Source organism: Oreochromis aureus, linkage group 13 (genome assembly GCF_013358895.1).
Source record: "Oreochromis aureus strain Israel breed Guangdong linkage group 13, ZZ_aureus, whole genome shotgun sequence".
In the NCBI taxonomy this organism is placed as follows: Eukaryota; Metazoa; Chordata; class Actinopteri; order Cichliformes; family Cichlidae; genus Oreochromis; species Oreochromis aureus.
In genome coordinates this window covers 31301134-31321213 of record NC_052954.1, presented here as the reverse complement: position 1 = coordinate 31321213, position 20080 = coordinate 31301134, and the positions used below count along the sequence as shown (strand labels likewise).

At 38.3% G+C, this 20080-nt stretch overlaps 1 protein-coding gene across 1 annotated transcript in view; it reads right to left on the bottom strand.

Annotated features, from left to right (window-relative positions):
- The window catches only part of LOC120443272 (pro-neuregulin-3, membrane-bound isoform), a 215830-nt gene extending 200394 nt beyond the window's left edge, over nucleotides 1–15436 (bottom strand). Inside the window, exon 1 of the mRNA XM_039621561.1 lies at nucleotides 15342–15436. Within this exon, the coding sequence (XP_039477495.1) occupies nucleotides 15342–15417 (76 nt within the window). The 5' untranslated portion in view covers nucleotides 15418–15436. The remainder of the gene's footprint in view (nucleotides 1–15341) is intronic.
- Between the last annotated feature and the right edge of the window lie 4644 nt (nucleotides 15437–20080).

Below are 20080 nucleotides of genomic sequence, written 5' to 3'. Positions count from 1 at the left end.
GATGCCTTTTAGAAAAGTTAAAGCACAGTTGGTGATAGAAATCTAGGCCTTACTCTCTCAGCAACTATAATTTATAAAGCCCTGAAGCACATGGCCAGTCAAATGATCAGGAGAGATTGAATGTACATCTATGTAAGTTATCTGAGCTTCTGTCTAAATCTGTGTGCCAACGGTTTGTTTTTGGCAGGGCAAAAAAACCTCCCCCAAAAAAAACCAAAACCCAGATATGACAGAGGACGTGTTTTCTCTGACTATGTTACCATTTCCATTAACTTGTTCCTTTTGTGGAATATATTGCATTTGATGAAAAACTGAAAATCCTCTCGGTAATAGCCATATAATCTCCCCAAAAGTACAGATGTTTTTTAATTAGATAAAGCAGAACACAATTAAATTTTATTTCATTTATTAAATACTAATAATGTAGATTCAAATTACTTTTTCTTTCTAAGTCCTGAACACATGAATCAAAAAATCAGCACGTGTCAGATCAAATGCTTGGAAATGAGGAAGTATAATCACTTTCCTTTCATCTCAAACTATGATGTCTATTTTGACCCTTTCCTGTTACATGCTCCAATCTGACTAACAAACACAGAGTCAATGTCATGGTCAGCCGTAAATATACATGGAATTGTTGCTGAGGTCTGTCTTGCTTGCTGTCCAGCAGTGACATTTTCTATACTTTAGACTTTCGGGGTTTCCTGAGTTTGTTTACTACTCCTATATGTCCATAACCACAAGAACCCCACTTTTGCACAAGTGATTATCAAGGACAACTGGTGCATTAACTCTGAGCAAATTCCAATGTACCAGCACTATTCTAGACTCAGTTACTGGCAGAGTAAAATGTAAAATCCAATCCTCACTGATCTACCATATAAGCTTTGAAAAATTCATAAATCCATAAACTGGCTGTGAGTGGATTTCTTGTGACTGTTGCCAGTGTACTGTGCTTGAGAGTAATAGTGGTCGGTTCTGTCTGTGTGTGCATGTGTGTTTTCTGTCTGTACATACAAAGACAAAGGGACGTGTTTACAGCATTTCATTACCACTGTCCCACCCACACTGATGGCCTCTTTAAATCCCTCATCTGCACTTCCAGCTCCTTTGCCAGTAGGGCAAACTTTGAGAGACCATCACATTAAGGGGCAATGGGCATGGACAATATCTAATCATGATACTTGTGTGGGTGTATACACATCAAACCCATTTTTTTTTCTGCAGCGGTCCATCTTTTAGCTCTCAGGCAACCAGTCTGTCACTCAGCCATTCAATCAAGCAAACAACCAGCCAGTTAGAAAGAGTCTCTACCAATCATCCAGGAAGTCAGTCAGTCAGTCCGCCAGTCTGTCTGCTAGATGTTTTTTCCTGCCAGTCAGCTACCAAATCAACAAGTCTGACACTTAAACTGTCTTGTTTATGCTTGCCTGGTGAGATATACACACTTCAAGATGTGTCCCAAATGCCTGTCACAATACATTCAATCTTAAAAATTGCAGAAGATTGGATGAAACCGAAAAAACAAAGGGATAGAAATAAAGCACCATTATTTCTTGCATGCCTTCTTTCCCAAAAGTCATTCTTTGGAATGACTTTAGGACCATATCATAAAATCCTATTTCTGACTTTACATATGACTTTACGTATCCTGCTTGACCTTTAAACACATCAGCATCAGGGCCAGTAGGGACAATACTCTGTCATATTTAGCCCAACTCACTCATGGCCTCACTGTGTGGACTTAAATATGAAAAAAAGAAAAAAGTGAATGTGAAGATTATTTGGTCACAACTGTGAGAAACACTAACCTGTTAAGATAATTATTATTTATTACTACTGTACTGAGGAAGTGGGAACAATAAAAGGTTGTGCATGTGTATTTTTTTTAAACTACACAAGCATTTTTAAATCTTTTCTATGCAACTCTGGTATAACGAGCTACACTGTGGATGTTGATGTCTAATGTGGTGTTTTTCGTTGAATTTCCCCAGTGAGGGACTCCAATCTGTCTAGGGTGCACCACTTCTCTTGCTCATTGTCATCTGGGGTAGGCTAAACCCCAAGTTTGGACCATCTCAAAGTCTCATTTTGCTAACATCTTTTCAATTTTTATGGACAACTTTCACAAAATATTAATAAAATCAATCAAAACCGGCACACAGAAGCTTTATCCTTGATACCGCCTTTCTGTCAGCTGCTAAAGAAAAACAAGAAAGCACATAGCCCTGAAAATAACATGGTTGTTTTTCCCTTCTTCTCCATGTGGCCTGACTTCCTGTTCCTCTCATCTCTTTTCTTCTTTCTCATCCATCTTGTCATGGCCCAGTAATGGCCTATAAAACATTAATTTCATTATTCCAGCAATATGGCTGTTAGCTAGACACTGAGTGCGTGGTGAGCAGGGAGGGACGGTGTAACAGATTAGTTGGACAGACAAATCAAACAGGCCGACAAGACTTGCACATCATCAGACTTTCCACACGAGGGTTTCCTCTAAGCAAAGTAAAATAAAATCCAGCTTTGCAGAGCTTGTTGCTGTTCTCAAATCAGAGTAATTGAACTCAAATAACTGTATCTTTCCATTTTGCCGGATACGCTTGGAAAAACAAAGAACTCTCATCCCACTGAGACGTACGTGCTTCTGGAGGCTTAATGGAAAAGTGAAATGATGACATAGCAAATGAAAGTGAATATTAAATGTAATTCTTGTGATTTTCCCTTTAAGCCTTTTTTTGATGAAACTTGATAAGAAACAAAACTGCTTATGTTATAGTTTCAATGGGGGCACATGAGTTGTTTTTTGGATTTTTAGGCCTTGCTCTGAAAGTAGACTTCAAAGCTTTGTGTTTAGTGTAGCACAGAACAGAAAGATTGTGCCTTGGAGAGCAGAAAAAGGAGGAAGGTTTCTCACATGTAGAGCACAAACAGTGAGTGCTAATTAGAGCTTACCTTACTATATAGGTGCCTGTTATCACGCACTCATATACACATACATTGAGGAATGCGGAAATGTAGAATTGAGGGATTTTGTGTCGTTTTCCTACAATTTGGCTGCTATGAGCAAATCTTGCATATGTTATTACATAATAACAACTCTGATGACAAAGTATAAAAACGATCAAAGCACAGCGTGTCATCATAATGCTTCACATTTGTTTTTTGTACATCTCGTGTAGCTGTCTTGTGGTTAATTAGGTGTGTTTGTTTCTACACCACGTGAAAGTGTTAATTAGGTTTTAGATATGAGAAGTGATGCTAAATTGAGAACTCCCTGATGAAAAACAGCCATGTGAGAAATGCACTGGACATAACCTAGCTCCTTTTTTTATCGTTTGCTCTCAACAATAGGACAAGATGAAGCACTGTCATTCTCTGTGATTATAGGTTTAACTGGATTTTCTAATTGGTTTTCTCAGTGCTCTCTGTAGCTACGCTTCACTACCTTAAATGGTAATATCCATTCCCTCCTTTAAGAACCAGTGAATTAGCACGTCAGTCTCTGACAAGCACTGCAGCTCATCAGCACTGCGCAAAACAAGTTGTCGTGTGTAAACCATCGACATAGCCCGTGCCAAATCAATGGTACTAACAACAAATCACACAAATCGATACAGGCCCCACAAACATTCAATGGCCACCCCGCACATAACGACAGACATTATGTAAGAAAAGAAGTTGGGAAACGATCAGTGCTACGGCATAATGGTGGATAAATAAATAAAGACATTTGGAGGAATGTTAAAATAGCCTTCAGGGATGCAGTGCTGATTATGGCATCGAGAAGATGTCTGGCTGCAGATCAGGCTGGACAACCCAGGGGCAAAAACATGTACTTTTTTTTACACCAGAAATATATTTTTAGCACATGATGCACACTGTAACTTCTGCATTATTAAATTACATTTAACATTTTTTGATACTTCATGTATGATCCCATTTATTCTGTGAAAGTACTCCGTATGTTAATTATAGCCTCAAGGTAGACAAATGAAGTAGAGATTTAAATGTTAACCTGACTTAAGACCTGGCTAAGTACTTCAATAAATGCACATTTAAAAAGATATATGTATCTATGTTATAAATATAGTATTTAAAAACAATGTTTTTAAATATGAAGTACATATTGCTCTACAGCCTTTTCTTCTAGTGTACAACATGTGTGTGAAAACATCGCAAATGCAACTGGTAGATGGGGTATTTTTTTTCTATTTGTAGTGTATTTTTAAAGCCTTTTGTTATCAATTAATCATAGTATACATATCTACCATTCATCTTCACTCACAAATATTATGGATATCACCATTATTAACTATAGGCTGAAGATGAAGACTACCTCCATTTTTATTATTCCAAAGGATAAGGCAAAAACATTTTCTAAAATTTGAAATTCAAATTCATAATAGAATAAAAATGTTATTAATAAAAAGCTCTGCCCACCAAACTGAGGGCAAACTTTTGTTTTGCCCTAGCAGACCCCAGATCAGAAAACTGGCATTGCCAAAACAGTATTTCATATACATGACACATCACCACACATGCATACTCCCTAAATCTAAAAGCTATAGTATATTTGTTGTACTATATGACAAAAACAGTGACTTGCAAATGTCTATGTCTATTATAATTGCAGGAGAGATTGAGGTTCCAGTTGTATTAGCTGTAGGAAAACGCCGAAGTACGCGGTCAAACAAGCAGCAAGGCTGACTCAACTTGGTGATACTGGAAAAACTTTAGAGTGAAAGGGAACAGATTACACAGGATTACAGCACAACAAAGTCAAAAAAGCCCATTTGAGATTATACAACATTATGTTAAACAAGTGTGACTCAGCTGTCATCTATCTGCATGTTGCAGTAAATCTGTGGCTCTAACATGAGTAGCCTCTCCCAAATACACACTCAGCACATCAACCATGTTACTAACCAAGACTTCCTTCTCCTTTGTCTTTATTCATCTCGTTCTATTTTTCTCGTCTCCTTTTGTTGTATTACTCATGTATAGAACATTCCAATAACATACAGGAGAAAAAGCCGGGGCCTTGGCTGTGTTCAATTCCTACTCGATATGGCTCTGGATGCCCTTTCGCTTGTTTCTCTGATCATATATCACAGTCAGCCAGGCCATGCAACAAGCCAGAACCCTGCATTTGAAAACACATTACTTTTTAAGACCCCCTGAGAAATTGTGAGAGGAGGAAGAGTAATAGAGCTTTCCCACTCTCTCTTGTAAAGCACCTGCTGTGCACATATGAGATGGTGTGTCACCGTGTGCTTGCTTGTGTGTCTAAATGCATTTGTGTGCCCATCGATGCTTGTGTGTTTGAGGATATTTGGATTCGAGGCTGGGACAGGCAACTGAATAGAGTCAGAATGATCTGTGTGTTTGTCTTTCCTTTTTCTCGACATACTATGAGTTTAATACTATATAATCCCAGTTTTGTGATTTCAGCTTGTTAAGAGTTGAATTGTAAACAGAAAACCATTCAGTTGTGGATTGACTGCTGTGGATCATTAAATGAAAAGAGATTTAACATTTTCCATTAGTAAAATATCTTTTAGTCTTTTTTTCCCCAACTTCATGATGTTAAAAATAAACGCTTTTACATAAGCTATTCATAACGACCTTAATAAATTTAAAATATAATTATAATGTCAAGACTTAAAGCTTAAACTGATGAACTGATTGAAATCAGTGCCCTACTGAGTGTTCACACAACTTATCAAATTAAGCCATTCGGCATAATTAAATCATATATAGCCTTTTTTTTTTAACTTCTTCAAAGAATAACATATGTACATTAGTATACTATGTTATAGTATAAATTAGAAATGCTTTGAAGTGGGAGGCACAGTGGTGCAGCACTGGTGCCTCACAACAAGAAGGTCCCACGTTCAAATCCACCAGCATACACATTCTCCCTGTGCTTGTGTGGGTTCCAAACCGTAACTGGTGGTACTGTAACTGGTGCCATGAGTGTGAATGTGAGCATGAACGGCTGTCTGTCCATAGACACCTGTCCAGGATGTGCTTTGTCTCTTGCTCTATGAGAAGTGGGATAGGCTCCAACCTCCACTGCATCATCTTGTACTTTAAAGATACAGTTTGTAAGATCTCACTTCTACATGTCAGTAGATTTCACTCAACTGAATTTTGTTTACGTGATCACTGTAGGCCGCTATTCATCTGAGTGAGGTTGTGAGTCTGCTGTTTAACTCAGGAGACATCTATTCATTTGGGAAAGTGGTTTGATGTAAGTCGGTGTGACATTGTTAGACTCAGACATTTACAGTAGCAAATAAACTCTTATACAACACGTAAGACTGCAATCAAACTGTTTGTCAGAGGAAAAGTGTGATTTTTAGGATACTTGAGTTCAGCTGGCATAATGTTAGCTTATAAAAAGCTATTGTTGTTGTTTCGCCGGGAGGGCCACTTGTCAAATCTGCTTCCAATAAGTTATTGAGGCAACACTGGAATTAAACAACCATGTTTATGCAAGTTTTCATGTTCTAGCCCTGACTTCATTTCAGGGCATGAGCTATTAAAACCAGTGCCTGCTGGTATTTATGAGAATGCATCAATTTGTAGGAAGAGGTAATAACACACTAATCAGTTTATATTTATGAGCACAATACTCTTTTTTCTATTAAATGACTTCAAATATAACTATAAAAGAACTTTGCATATATTTCTCTTGATTGTATATATTACTGCCGTCTTACTATTTATATTTTACTCCTGTGCAGTTAGCATGGAGCACCCATTATTGTCATTGTACATGTACAATGACAATAAAGGGCTATTCTATTCTATTCTATTCTATTCTATTCTATTCTATTCCATTCTATTCTATAAGATTACGTACTGTAACTTTACACCATGAGATTCAGTCAATTCAGGAGTTTCAGAACTTCAACACTTTGCTCAAGTTCTGTTAGAAAAAAAAAGAGAAAACCACCAAAACCAGTGAAACTACACAGCTTTCATCTGGACCATGCTCAGAAAGGAAGCCTGAGAGTTACCTCTACTGCAGAGGATAAGTTCAGCCTCAGAGAAAGACAATTAGTGGCACGTCAGATTACAGCCCAGACCAGTGGTTCCAGTTTCCAGTTTCAGCAGATACCTCCGACAACATCTCCTCTGGCCTTCATGGCAAAGTTGTTGCAAAGGAACTATTTCTGAGTAAGACCTGTATGAGCAGTTATGTGGTCTCACGAGCATCCAAAGATGGTAATGAAGCTCCAATAAATAAACAATATTTTATCAATATTTAATCATCAACAGATTAATGGAACATGCATTATTCCCAAAATATTTGTTTGTTTGTTTGTTTTTAAATCCAATTACTTCTGTCACCAAATCTTTGTTTAATCAGGCCGTCTTGAGATTAAAATATTTTTAAAGAGAGACCTGAGAACAAGAAACAAAATAATAACAAAACAATCATCAGATGGGAACAATGCCACAAACAAGGACTGATTAAAAACTGATTAAAAACAGTTACAAGGATAATGATAATAAATACAATGTCTGAAAGAAAAAAATCCAATATCACCAATGAAAAGTATTCTGAGAAGAGTTTGAAATAGAATTGATCTGAAATGCATATTATGCAAAACTGCGTCTGTTAGGGTTAGTACTCACATGGGGGATTTCTGAAGTTAAACAAATATTGGATATGAATTTTAGTTACAAAAAGAGAGGAGGAGTGTGAGGCAAAACCAACAGAGCTTCATCAGTGGCAATATTTTGGCTTTTATTAAGCATTTTTAAGCAAGTGGAAAAGGTGACTTTACAGCCTATTAAACTTTTAATTACTCACTGGAAAGGGAGTACATCTTAAGAAAAATATTGCTTCCCCAATGGTCGATGAAATGCAGGTTAATGCTTGTAAAAATGTGGCAAATCTACACCACATACTGTAGCTCAGCAGGGGATTGCTTCCCTTCAGCTTCAATATGTACACGCTAGCTAATATTCTGCAAATATAAGACTACATGCACACTCTTGACCTCACCACACTGGCCGGAAGATAATCCCAAGATCCCCCAGTACAAACTCTGTTATGATAAAACTGAATGTATTTGACAGATAAAGGTGATTTTTATTCTCCCCGAGTTTTACACTCGGAAGGAAAAGCACTGATCTTCCAATGAAGCACCTCTGCTGCACCAGCAGTTCTTTTTGCCACCAGATCTGAGACGCTCTACAGGGTATATCTGTCTCTCGAGTGCATTCTTTCACATAAAAAAATCCCCCCTTCTCCCCGTGTCCATCGCCCCCTCCCTTCCATTATTCCTGCAAGGGACATAAGATAAAAATCTTTACTGTGGCTGGAGGAAACACAGACGGTATGAAGAGACAGACTACAGCAGAGAAATGAAGATGTCTGGAGGGATGATTTGATGAATTGAAAGGCAGGGAGGGAGGACAGACAGTTAGCAGATACATTGTCGTCCATTGATCATATCTTTGCTTTAAATGTTTTGTTTTAGCTTCTAGGGAAATGTAACACATCCAGCTGTGTCTGCAAACATCAAAAAAGCTTGGCGACAAAGCCTGGCGCACAGTAAATAAATATTTCATTCGCTGTTTTTAACATGAATAATTTTGGAGGATTGAAAAAAAACTTATTTTATTCAGCAAAATATTTGTCACGGCTTTTAAAGTTAAGCGGACCAATTTTTGAGACAAAGGACACAAACCAACAGGTGAACTGAAACAAAGCCAAGGGAGGAAACAATTATGCAGCAAGCCACCCAAGGAAATAACCTTCAAAATAAAAGAGAGATACAGAATAACCTCAGACCGACAAACAGGAAGACACAGAAGGTGTCGACAAAGGGAAATACTGTAGCAACTCAAGGCAACAGGAAACTGACAATTAACTTCTTTCACAGATAATTACACTGTTGCTTTACTTTAGATGAAACAAAATTATTTCCCCAAAATCTGTCTCTTAGGTTTTCCACTGAATTGTTCCACCATATCCAGAGCTCAAACCTGAACCTTAACTCTCATTATTAAAACAGTTGAGCGAAAAAGCCAATTTGTGGCAGTACACAGTGTGGAAAGGGTTTCCAGGCAACACATCTTTCGAGTCTCACTGAAATGGTAAGCTAGCGACCAGCGATCAGTAAAAAAGAGAGAAAGAAACTTCCCTGCACTAACATGACGGATAATAATAGCTTTAACTTTTATAGTGAAAAAGTATTATAGTAAACACAGTTTAGAAAGTGTTTAATTTCTATAAAAACATTACATCATTGATTAGATTAAAAATAGTTCTAGTGACATGAAATAAAATGAAAATAAATTCCACTGTGGTTCATCAAGTAAGCAAAGAGCTAATGGCTAGTAACCAACAGTGAAGTAAATACATCTATCACTTATGATTACGAACATAATGATTTTTTCCGAAGACTGCTTTAGACTTAAGAGAGGGCAGACGCTGGAGGAATTTAAGAAAGGACAGTGGAAGGAAAAGGCAGAGAGAAGTCCAGAGGAAATGTCACAAGCCCCTGCGGAGGCATACGTATGGTGCCAGTATGATCCTACACACACGCACAGACTCACACACACTTTAGTACTGCAGTGATGATGGGGACCTGAAAGGTTAATTAGTCACCATGGGGAGAAACTCAAAGGATGTCAGCTCAGCTCCTCTCCCTCATCAGTCTCTTGCTGTCTACAGGTCTCAGCTCCCTGCTGTGTTTTTTGATTTCAGGCTGAAGGAAAAGACCACTTGAAATCTAAATTAAGAAGATGAATAAAAATAATGGGTTTAGCTCGTTATGGAGACAGAAGCCAAACTGATGGAAGACTGAAAATATTTATGGACAGACTGAAATCTGTCCTTGATATGGTAATTCCATCAAGTGTTGGATAGACTCACAGTATGGGACCTGCTCTGATGTTTATATATTTATCTGCATAACAGATTTTATTAATGATGTATGTTTGTAGTTACTGAGCCCAATCTATTAGTCAATACTAAAGTAGAATACAAGTGTCTTATTAATATCTGAGGTTGTTTTCCCTGGTTTGGTTGAACATATGAGGGGTGCTTCCCAGAAATGTCTTAAAGTCAGAAGTAGACCTGAAAGAAGCTGTCGAGCTTGAGGTACTTTTTTGATCCTAACATATAATCAGTGGGTCTACCAAGTAATCCATGGAGGTTCTTTGACAAACAACATTCACCTAAAGCTAAACCTGCCCTCAAGGAGGTTTTATTTAAGTGTCAGTTTATTCCTTGAGTAACTGCAATCTTACCTTAAGAAAACCAGATTGTTTTATCTGATTATCTGAATTAGTTTGTCTCAGAGACAAAGGGTGCAAAATAGGGGTACACTTATCGCAGCAGCAAAAATCGGGTCTTTGATGAACATGATTCAAAAATGAGAGCTGAAATGAGTCATGATATTGAAAATTCTTACAATACAAAAACCAGAACTAAGTTTAAGGAGGTTTAAAAAAACTGAACTGAATGAAAGACGTCAGATTATGATGAAGACGTTTAGCTTTGCAACTGATTGATGTGTGCATTCACAAGACAGTGAAGCATGCATCACTTAGATGAATGCTATAACTTTGCTGGACGGACACACGCACACACACACACACACACACACACACACACCTGGATGTCTCCACAGCCAACACAACTCGAACAGAAACTAACACACCATGACCTGTGTAGTTGAATTCTGAGGGACATATATTAAAGTTGTGATTAATACTTATCCACAAATGATACATATTTCTGGGTATTTTAACATTTCCAATCTTTTATTTATGCCAGTAATGCTAACATGGTGAGAAATCATTTAAAAGACAACCAACCTCATAGTCTAAACTCACAATAGGCAAGAAAAGTATATATGCTAAATATTTCAAGATGGGTCGAACTAGTATATATTCGTTGTTAACTTTAAAACAATTATTACACCTTTCAAATTTTCGTTGTGAATGCATCATCGTCATTAATAATATTATAATTGTCACCAATTCGCTTGCATGTTGAATTCAATATTCACTTCCTCTCCTGTGTTAAAGTATACCTGTAGCTTCTGTTGCTAGTTGCACTAGAAGCTAAATGAAAAAGCAAATGTGGCATCTTCTCACTCTTTTGTACAGTTAGCAGAAGGAAACTTAATATGAATCATTAGTTTTGATTAAAACATGGAAAATGCCACCAACTGTTCCGAAGAATCATCCAGACAGCAAAAGAAGTATTAGTCAGCATTACAAGAGTTCCCAGAAATCCCTTTAAAACCAAAACCAGGCAGGATTTCAAATAGCTGGGTCTCAATACGTCAACTGAATCATAGGACAGACTCTAAACCATCAGGAGACATCTACTGATTCGTCTCTGTCATTTCATGCTGAACTGTGTTGACTAACTATGGTGATGACAAACAAAACATGCCTGGTACACCATGCCACTTGTACTCACTTTGATATTGTTAAGTTGAGGCTGCAGCTGCAGTGCTACCAAGTAATAATGATGACGTAATGTTCCTACGATGGTAAAGATCCTAATCGATCATCTATTGGCAATGTTTGCCTCAATTTTAGCACATTACATCTGATTTAGAATTTGTAGTAATTTCACGTCTGCATCTAATATCAGTTTGTTTTCAATCAGTTGTCATATTCACATTGTCTGCTCTGTTTTTTGAAAGAAAGAAAAAGAAAAGAAAAACAACTTCCTTTGGTCCACTAGCTCCTACTCAAGTGCACTGCCCCAAGGGATTAGTACAGGGATGCAGGGTTTCCCATTTGTCTTATCTTGCACTTCTCACAAGACTGGAGTTGGTTTCAGTGAAATAAAACACTGCAACAAATCACCCCCACTGAATTTTAAATAACAGGAAATCTTTACTCACACTGTGCATGCATAGAAGCTTCAATGGGAGCACCCGTTGCCTACTGGTGGTGGTCAGAGGGCCCGTTGGCGCCAGTGTCCGGCAGCCTCGCCTCTGTCAGTGCGCCCCAGGGTGGCTGTGGCTACAACGTAGCTTGCCATCACCAGTGTGTGAATGGGTGAATGACTGGATATGTAAAGCGCTTTGGGGTCCTTAGGGACTAGTAAAGCGCTATATAAATACAGGCCATTTACCATTTTTCTTTACTCTGATGCTAGCCTAAGCCAACAGTGTTGGTCTGACTGTGCACTGCTGAAAATAGAACCACAGTAATGGAATACATTTCTCAGCCTCTTCCTCTGTCTCTCACCCTTCTGGAGACTAACTGCACTGTTAGAACAAGGATCACATGTTCCTCTGTGGACATGCAGGCAAAGAAACAGGATAAAAATGAGTTACATAGGCACAGACTGCAACAGTTTAATTTTTTAATGAACCAGAGCAGCGTATTTTGGGATTAGGCCCTAAGCGAGACCACACTACAGTCTTAAGGAGAATGCCACCAAAAATTCTCCAACTTACTCCATAAGTGCCTTTATGGTGAGTTTGCAACTGCAAACAACACTTATCTCTACTTTCTCTTTCCTTTACTTTTTTCCTTTATTTTTAAACAAACTCATGTAACACTACTCAACTCTGCCTTTGATTATCAGAGAAGACAGAGCGTCTGAATTCAGCCACAAGGCCATTAATCTGCGACTGGGTCTGAGAGATGAGGGAGGCTTCAGTAGCAACCCACAGGGAATTATCTGCCACAGAGACCTACTGCTGGGCTCAGACCATTGCATGAGATACTAACTCACCACTGACCACCTAGGGCAGTAACTCTGTGCTGTGGCGAAAAGCCCCACTAATGAAACACACAATCTCTACATAAACTTCAATATTGAACCCCTGTTACTTGGAGTTTTACAGCATTTACAAAAAGAACATGACATAAATAATTTATTGATAAACAAGTCTGAGCCCTTTTGCACTAAACCAAGAATACTTTTGTAGTACAGACTTAGAATGAAGTTGGGATTTTATATGCAACATGTTCTTTGGGACCATAGTTCTTAGATTTGACTTTCTTCTTTACGACAGACCTTCAGATTTCGAGATTTCTTTGGACTATTGCAGGGTCTTAACTTGCGCTTTGAGAAAACTGTTGTTGTGATTTGGCACTATACAAATAAAACTTGATTGAATTGAATAGAAAATTGATGTGAATTTATCTGTAAAATACAAAACACACAAAGTTGTCTTCACTTCCTTTAAAATATTTCCAAAATGTATTACTTTAATAATGTCTTATTTGAGCTTAAAAAAAGGAAAGAAAATCTGTATTAAGGATTCCCTTAAAACTCTAGTTCAACACTTGATCTTTAAACTGTCATGTCAGGTGGTTTAATTTGGTTGACGTTTTCTTTTAGATTGACCGGGAAGTGACAGCTGCTTAAAGAAAGATTAAAGACTTTGTCCTTTCACGCTGGGCCTGAGAGAGGTATCTCCTCTGCTGTTCCTACTGAACCATTAGGCATCTCTCATTTGAAGGCAAAGATCATTTTTCTTGATGATGGTCTTTTTTTCTGTTTTCTTGTCCTCCAAACTGAGCTGACATTGTATAAGGAATGTGCACATTTGATGGATGTAGTCATCACTGTCCCTATGTGTACACATAAAGCTAGGTTACTAGGAAAATAATGTTAAGGCAGAAAAGACTGACATAGTATTTCACTTTAACATGATAAACAAGTTTACATGCAGCTAGAAATGGGAATAGATACGAATTTAGCAATTCCATTATCTATATCACCTATTGATTTAATTCCTTATGGATTCTCTTACTGGTTCTCATTGGGCTCTAATTGGTTCCACCATCCACCTCCACCATTACTAAGCAGCATATCAAAGACATTACATTTGTGCAGATTCATTCTATGCTGTGTGGTCACCTGTTTGTGCATGCTGAAGTTATTTCCCCTCTTTGTTGTGATCAGTGTTGGGGTCATTACTCAAAAATGTATTACTCCATTACTTTTAAGAAAACTGTGCTGTGTAATACGTGTGTTACTTAATTACTCCCAGAAGAAAGGAATTCATTATACAACTTGTTTCATTACTTTTGCATTTCTCCGTAAAATGTCCTCAAACATAATGTCTCGTAATTACTATTTAACAATATAAACCTATGGGCTACAATCGCACACACTAACACAAGTCCCTATCCTAATGGAGACACATGATCTTTCTCTCAGTATTTAGTCATGAACACAAAGCAAAGATGATAACAAGCACAATGAGACTTTAACCCTTACACGCATGATTGACTGGACCCTACACTCTTCCATAAGTGGGTCGAAAAATGACCTGTGTTAAAATTAATGCCTTTTTATGCCACTTTTGTCATTCTGGTTAAGAATAATGCTTTGTATTGTATTTTGTACTACATTTTGGTCTGCACAAGAATGATTTCATGTTTGAAATATTTTGTATTTCTTACTTTTTTGACATTTTTAAAACAGAGAGAGTGTGCGTATGCATGTGTGTGCAACTGTCCACACAATTCCTCTCTCTGGCTGTTGTCACCACACACCTTCCCACTGCTTCAGTGATTGTGGTTTGCAGTTGGGGGCAACCTTCCATTTGACTTCTCATATTTGGTATGGAAAGCTCCTTTGAGAGCTCAGTGAGGAAGACCCATCATGCACTGATGATGCCATTCTTGAATTCAGGGTGCTCATACGCATTCAGGGGGCAATATCAAGTTGTACCACAACACGAGCATCACAAACCTCATCTATGCAAAGAACTTGTGCTGCTTCCATCTTTGTGATAACAAAAATAAACTCAGAAGATCTTTAGGCCATACTTGATTGGCATGTACTGTACAAATATGAACCTGAATGGCACAAGCTGTTCATCTACAATGACATCGCTGTCTGAATGCTGAATGTTGCAGTCTGTTAGTTCTGGCTGTGCAAAATAATCTTCTTAAAGGGCGGCAGTTTTTGTGGGCCAAATATAAACTATATATTCCTGACAGTCACCGTTGATAAAAAAAAAAAAAAAATCAACAAAAAATAAAAATAAAAAATCAATGGTTCCCATGACATTCCCTATAGGAAAAGAATGGGGGTCATTGTTGACCCACTTTGAGTACTTTGGGGTAGTAATACAAAAACCAGAATTTTGTAAAAGGTATACAGTGTAAGTGAAAATTTTTAATGGCATGGTAACAAAAACATGTATTTTTGAGGAACAGCTGGCGCATGAAATGACAAAAACTTCATTATTTAGATACTGCAAGAAAACAAGCTATGCATCTAAGGGTTAAAGCGTTCGCCACAGTGATTCCACTGGCTAGCTTAGCGTTAGCATGCTGTCTGTGCAGATGTTTGCAAAGAGCTGAAGTTGTGTTAGTAGTACCTGTATGCAGGTTCCACTTCAGCATCGTGCTCTTGTCCTTTTGTGCAATAACAATAAAAGTAACATCCATCTCCATGCTGTAGACGGCGCTACTAATTTCCTCCTCCAGCACACAGAAATCAGCTGATTGAAGCGCAAGCGCAGCTTGAACCGATAAGTGCAATCGACAGGCAAGCAGATTAACACTTCCAAGAACTGAACTATAGGGAACCAGTTCCCCACATGCAGCCTGCTCTGTAATCAGACTGCTCAAGTACCTCTTTCATATTGTGGAACCATATTTGGCTTGTATTTTAAGGAAATTATTGCAGGACAGTACAGCTTGAGGATGGTTCCTCCATACTGTGCAAGCATGTGTCAGAATTTATACTGTAAACAGCCTACGTTTCAGCTGTTGACACTGACTAAAGTCTTATTCATTTCTCTTTTACTCAGACTTTGGATTGAATTGCATTGGGCACAGCTGGGAGTAATGCTTTTTTTTCTTTCCTTCTTTCTGGTTCATCTGTACTACCGCTATGATGAAACTTTAAATGGTGCTTATCATGCACACGTGTCACACAAGCAAAATGCAGACGCTCAAAATCCAGTCCTGCAGTATAAAGTTTGGTCTTCTAGAGAAGCATTCTAATAAAATTAAATTGGTCTTTAAAATAAAACTATTAAAGAGTAATAACAAAAAGATATTCGGTATGGCATGATCGCAAGTTATCATGCTTCTGAATCTAATACATTTACCAGCCTTTAATGATAACAATCTTTGTTGTAGATAAAAATATGAAACCTTACTACTAATCAAAAATATATTGCATAATATCTGCATGCACCACAACACACATATAGCTGTAAATTGTGTATGATATATAGAAAAACTGTGAAACCTTTTAAATAATCCTAAAGTTGTATTTTATTTAGAAAACAAATTTGGCTTCTATAAGTTTTATTGGTCCTTTAGAATACTGTGGGAGTCTTAGATAAGAACCGTCTTTGGCTATTTGATGGATGAAGCAACATTTTTTTTAAAAAAAACAACAACAACAACAACAAAACACTGCCAATATTGAGGCAATTTTGTAACTTCAGTTTTGCATTTCAGTGATTTGAGATCATTTCCCTCCCCAGCGTGCTGATCCCTGGTACCTATTCACCAGTGAACACAGTCTAAGCAGAGAACTTATGCTGCATCATTTGGCTGTTTGTCTTTGTGATAGCAAAAATATGAAAAATGCGTTGCTATGAAAAAGCAATTTATAATTATTTTTTTCAGTGGGGTACCTGGAGAAACACTCTGATGGAGGAGACAGGAAAATGATAATTGGATCAACAGAAATCTGTGACACATTCAACACTCTCCGTCTTTTTTTCTCTAATGCAGAAACACACACAGTGCTCTGGGTCTGTGCTTCTTGCACATGTTTTGTTAGGAATCCAGTGCATTGTGGTCTCATGCACAATTCACCTGTATTTTTGACAGCCTTAATGAGCCATGCCAACCTCATGGTCAGCATACCTACGTGTTTTCTTTTCTCTGCTGCACCTCTCTACATTGCACGCAACATAATTAGTGAGGTTTTTCTCCCGGTGTTCCCTCCACAGTTGCACATATAAATTTCTGCTTTTTGTCACTAGGGTCGATGTCCACAAATGATCTTTGTGGGGGCAGGTAAGAGTTCAGAAACAATAGAATAGCTTTTTTTTATTGTCACTGTTACAAGAACAGTGAGAGGCAGTTTGGCATCTCTCCGTGTGTGTGAAGTACACAATAGCGTAAGTATTTACACAATAACAGACAAATTTACATTTACACAAGAAAGATATGTACAAGTTATACATACACCTGCAAACATACACGCACATACATATATGTATATATACATATTTGCATCCGTACATGCGTACACACACATATTTCCACATACACGCTTACATCTATATACATACACATATATGCCATCTAACTAGCAGGTGCATTGAGAGGTGCAGTGTGATCAGTGATATTGCACATTGAGTGGGGGGGGTGGTGCTGTTGGAACTTTACTAAACAATGTTATAATAAATACAGTTTAAGAGGTAAGGGTGTTGGTTGCACTTTAGTATAAACAGAAATACGATTTATAAATAAGGTGTAATGTCCATGAGTGTTGGCAGTGCAGTTATCCTCCAATCAGGGTGGAGGTAGGGCATGTTTGACAGCCTGTGGGTAAAAACTTCTGTTAGTCTGTTTGTCTTCGACCTGATGGACCTGTAGCGTTTACCAGAGGGAAGGGGGGGAAAAGTGAGTGTCCAGGGTGTGGGGGTCTTTGATGATGATGCTGGCTTTCTGCTGAAGTCTGCCAGTATAGATGTCTCTGAGGGGGTTAGTGAAGTGCCGATTGCCCGCTCTGCTGCCCTCACCACCCGCTGCAGTTTCCCCTTGTCCTCCGCGGTGCAGCAGTTGAACCAGAGTGTGCAGCAGTAAGTCAGAAGGCTCTCAATGGTGGAGCGGTAGAAGTTTACTAGCAGTCTTTGGGGTAATTGGGCCTGACGTAGTTTCCTGAGGAAGTACAGCCTTTGTTGTGCTTTCCCTACCTGGTGGGAGATGTTTGTGGACCAGGTAAGGTCGGCCGAGATGTGGACTCCGAGAAACTTAAAGCTTTCTACCCTTTCTACCTCCTCCCCATCAATGTAGAGGGTAGAGTGCTCAGATCGCTTTGTTCTTCTGAAGTCGATTACCATCTCCTTGGTCTTGGCTGTGTTCAGATGCAGGTTGTTGTCGTCACACCATTGCTTCAGATGCTGAACCTCCTCTCTGTAGGCTGAATCATCGTTGTTGTCGATCAGTCCTATGACAGTGGTGTCATCAGCAAATTTTATAATGGTGTTACTGGTGTGGATTGGTGAACAGTCATGGGTGAAAAGTGAGTATAAGAGGGGACTGAGGACACACCCCTGTGGGACACCCACACACCCCTGTGGGACACCCACAATCTGAAGGACACATAACAATGGACGAGTGACTTTAGCAATTTAAAATATTGCAAACTCCATTATTTCTCTCCCACTTGTGGTGCTTATTGTCCCTCTCCTTGACCTTGTATCCAGCCCTCCATGGCAGGACTGAGACCCCAACTGTCCATGTAATATATTCTGTCCCCTCTGTCAGCAGTTACCAAGCAGAATGTTATAAATAGAGAAGGAGAGACACAAGAAATATGAAATTTAATACAATGCAATATCAATAGTGACCTGTGCTGAATTTAGAATCACATTTTGGGTACCAATGGTGTGCATGTGTGTGTCAAATTAAATATTGATTCACAACACCGATATTGCTTTAGAGGTAATGATAAGACTTGTGATGGAAAATAAGATTTATGATGTATCATGTTGCATGCTATTGTTGAGCTTAATCTAAAAAAATGATGATGAATTTGCTGAGAGCACTTATGCAAATTATCTCATTTTTAGCCAACTTTGCATGTCACACTCATAAAATATGAAATGTAGCCATGAAAAAATTGTTTAGCTGCTGGAATATTTAAACACATATTCAAAAATCTATTTTATTTGCAGTTTTACTTAAGAAGTTCATCATAAATGAATTATTAGTTGCAAGTTAGACTGGCTTTATTTGAAAAATAAAGTGCAATTTTAATATTTAGTGCCTTTGTTAATAATTACTGCCTTTGACTAGATTAGTGTTTGCCACCTGTGTTGATGACTGTAAGTGGGAAAGACTAAAAAGAAAAAAAGACTAAAATCCCATTTCACTATTTCTAATTACCATTTGCTCCCTAAAATGTCTTCCCCCACTGACAGCACTTTAAACATAACAGTATGAGGCCTCAGTCAGATGGCATGATGCATTCCATTATTTGATATTTTAGATAGTTAGATAGTTTCTTCCACACGGTTTGAGTTTGGTGGGCAATTTTTTTTTTTCCCCATAAAATCATGGCATTTTAACAATGTGGCATAAAGAGGTACTTGTCTTATGGAATATTAAAGAATCCTGCACCTTGGCTTGCCTGAATCTGGCCTTTGGACTCTACACAGCTAATTAGGCAACATATTTGAATACTTTGCTGCAGTGTTGTAAAAACATTAGCTACCAAATTGTAAAGTCAGTGTGTTTATGTTGATTTTTTTTGGCTGGATGTAAGAAACTTGCACACTCTTGCCTGAACTAGAACAAAAGGGTAGTAGCCCAACAGGCAGCATGAGCATTAGCACACTGAGTATCATCCCATGCAATGCAACACGAAGCTCACACACACATATATTATCACACACATTCTAGTGCATCCACAGTGTCTTGATCGTGACTGAGATAAAGAGAGATGGAAGGAGCAACAGAGGGAGGAAAAAAATGGAAGAAAAGTGGGAATGGCAGCTGGCGCTTTCCACCAAATGTTAGCTTTCTGTCTCTTTTCACTCATTATCTTGGTTTCTTACAGCACTGTTCTCCCTGTATTCCCCTTACACACTTTATACAGCTAATTTCAGTATCTGTCTGTCCATCCATCCATCCATGTATGCATTCAGTGGCAAAACGAAAATAAAGCAGTAAAACTTTTGTAAAACTCAACTATACTTTCAGCCAGGAACACTCACTCTATCCCTTACAAACACACATACACCTACACACACCTACACACACGCACACACACACACACACACACACACACACACACACACACACACACACACACACACACACACACACACACACACACACACACACACACACACGCAGAGTG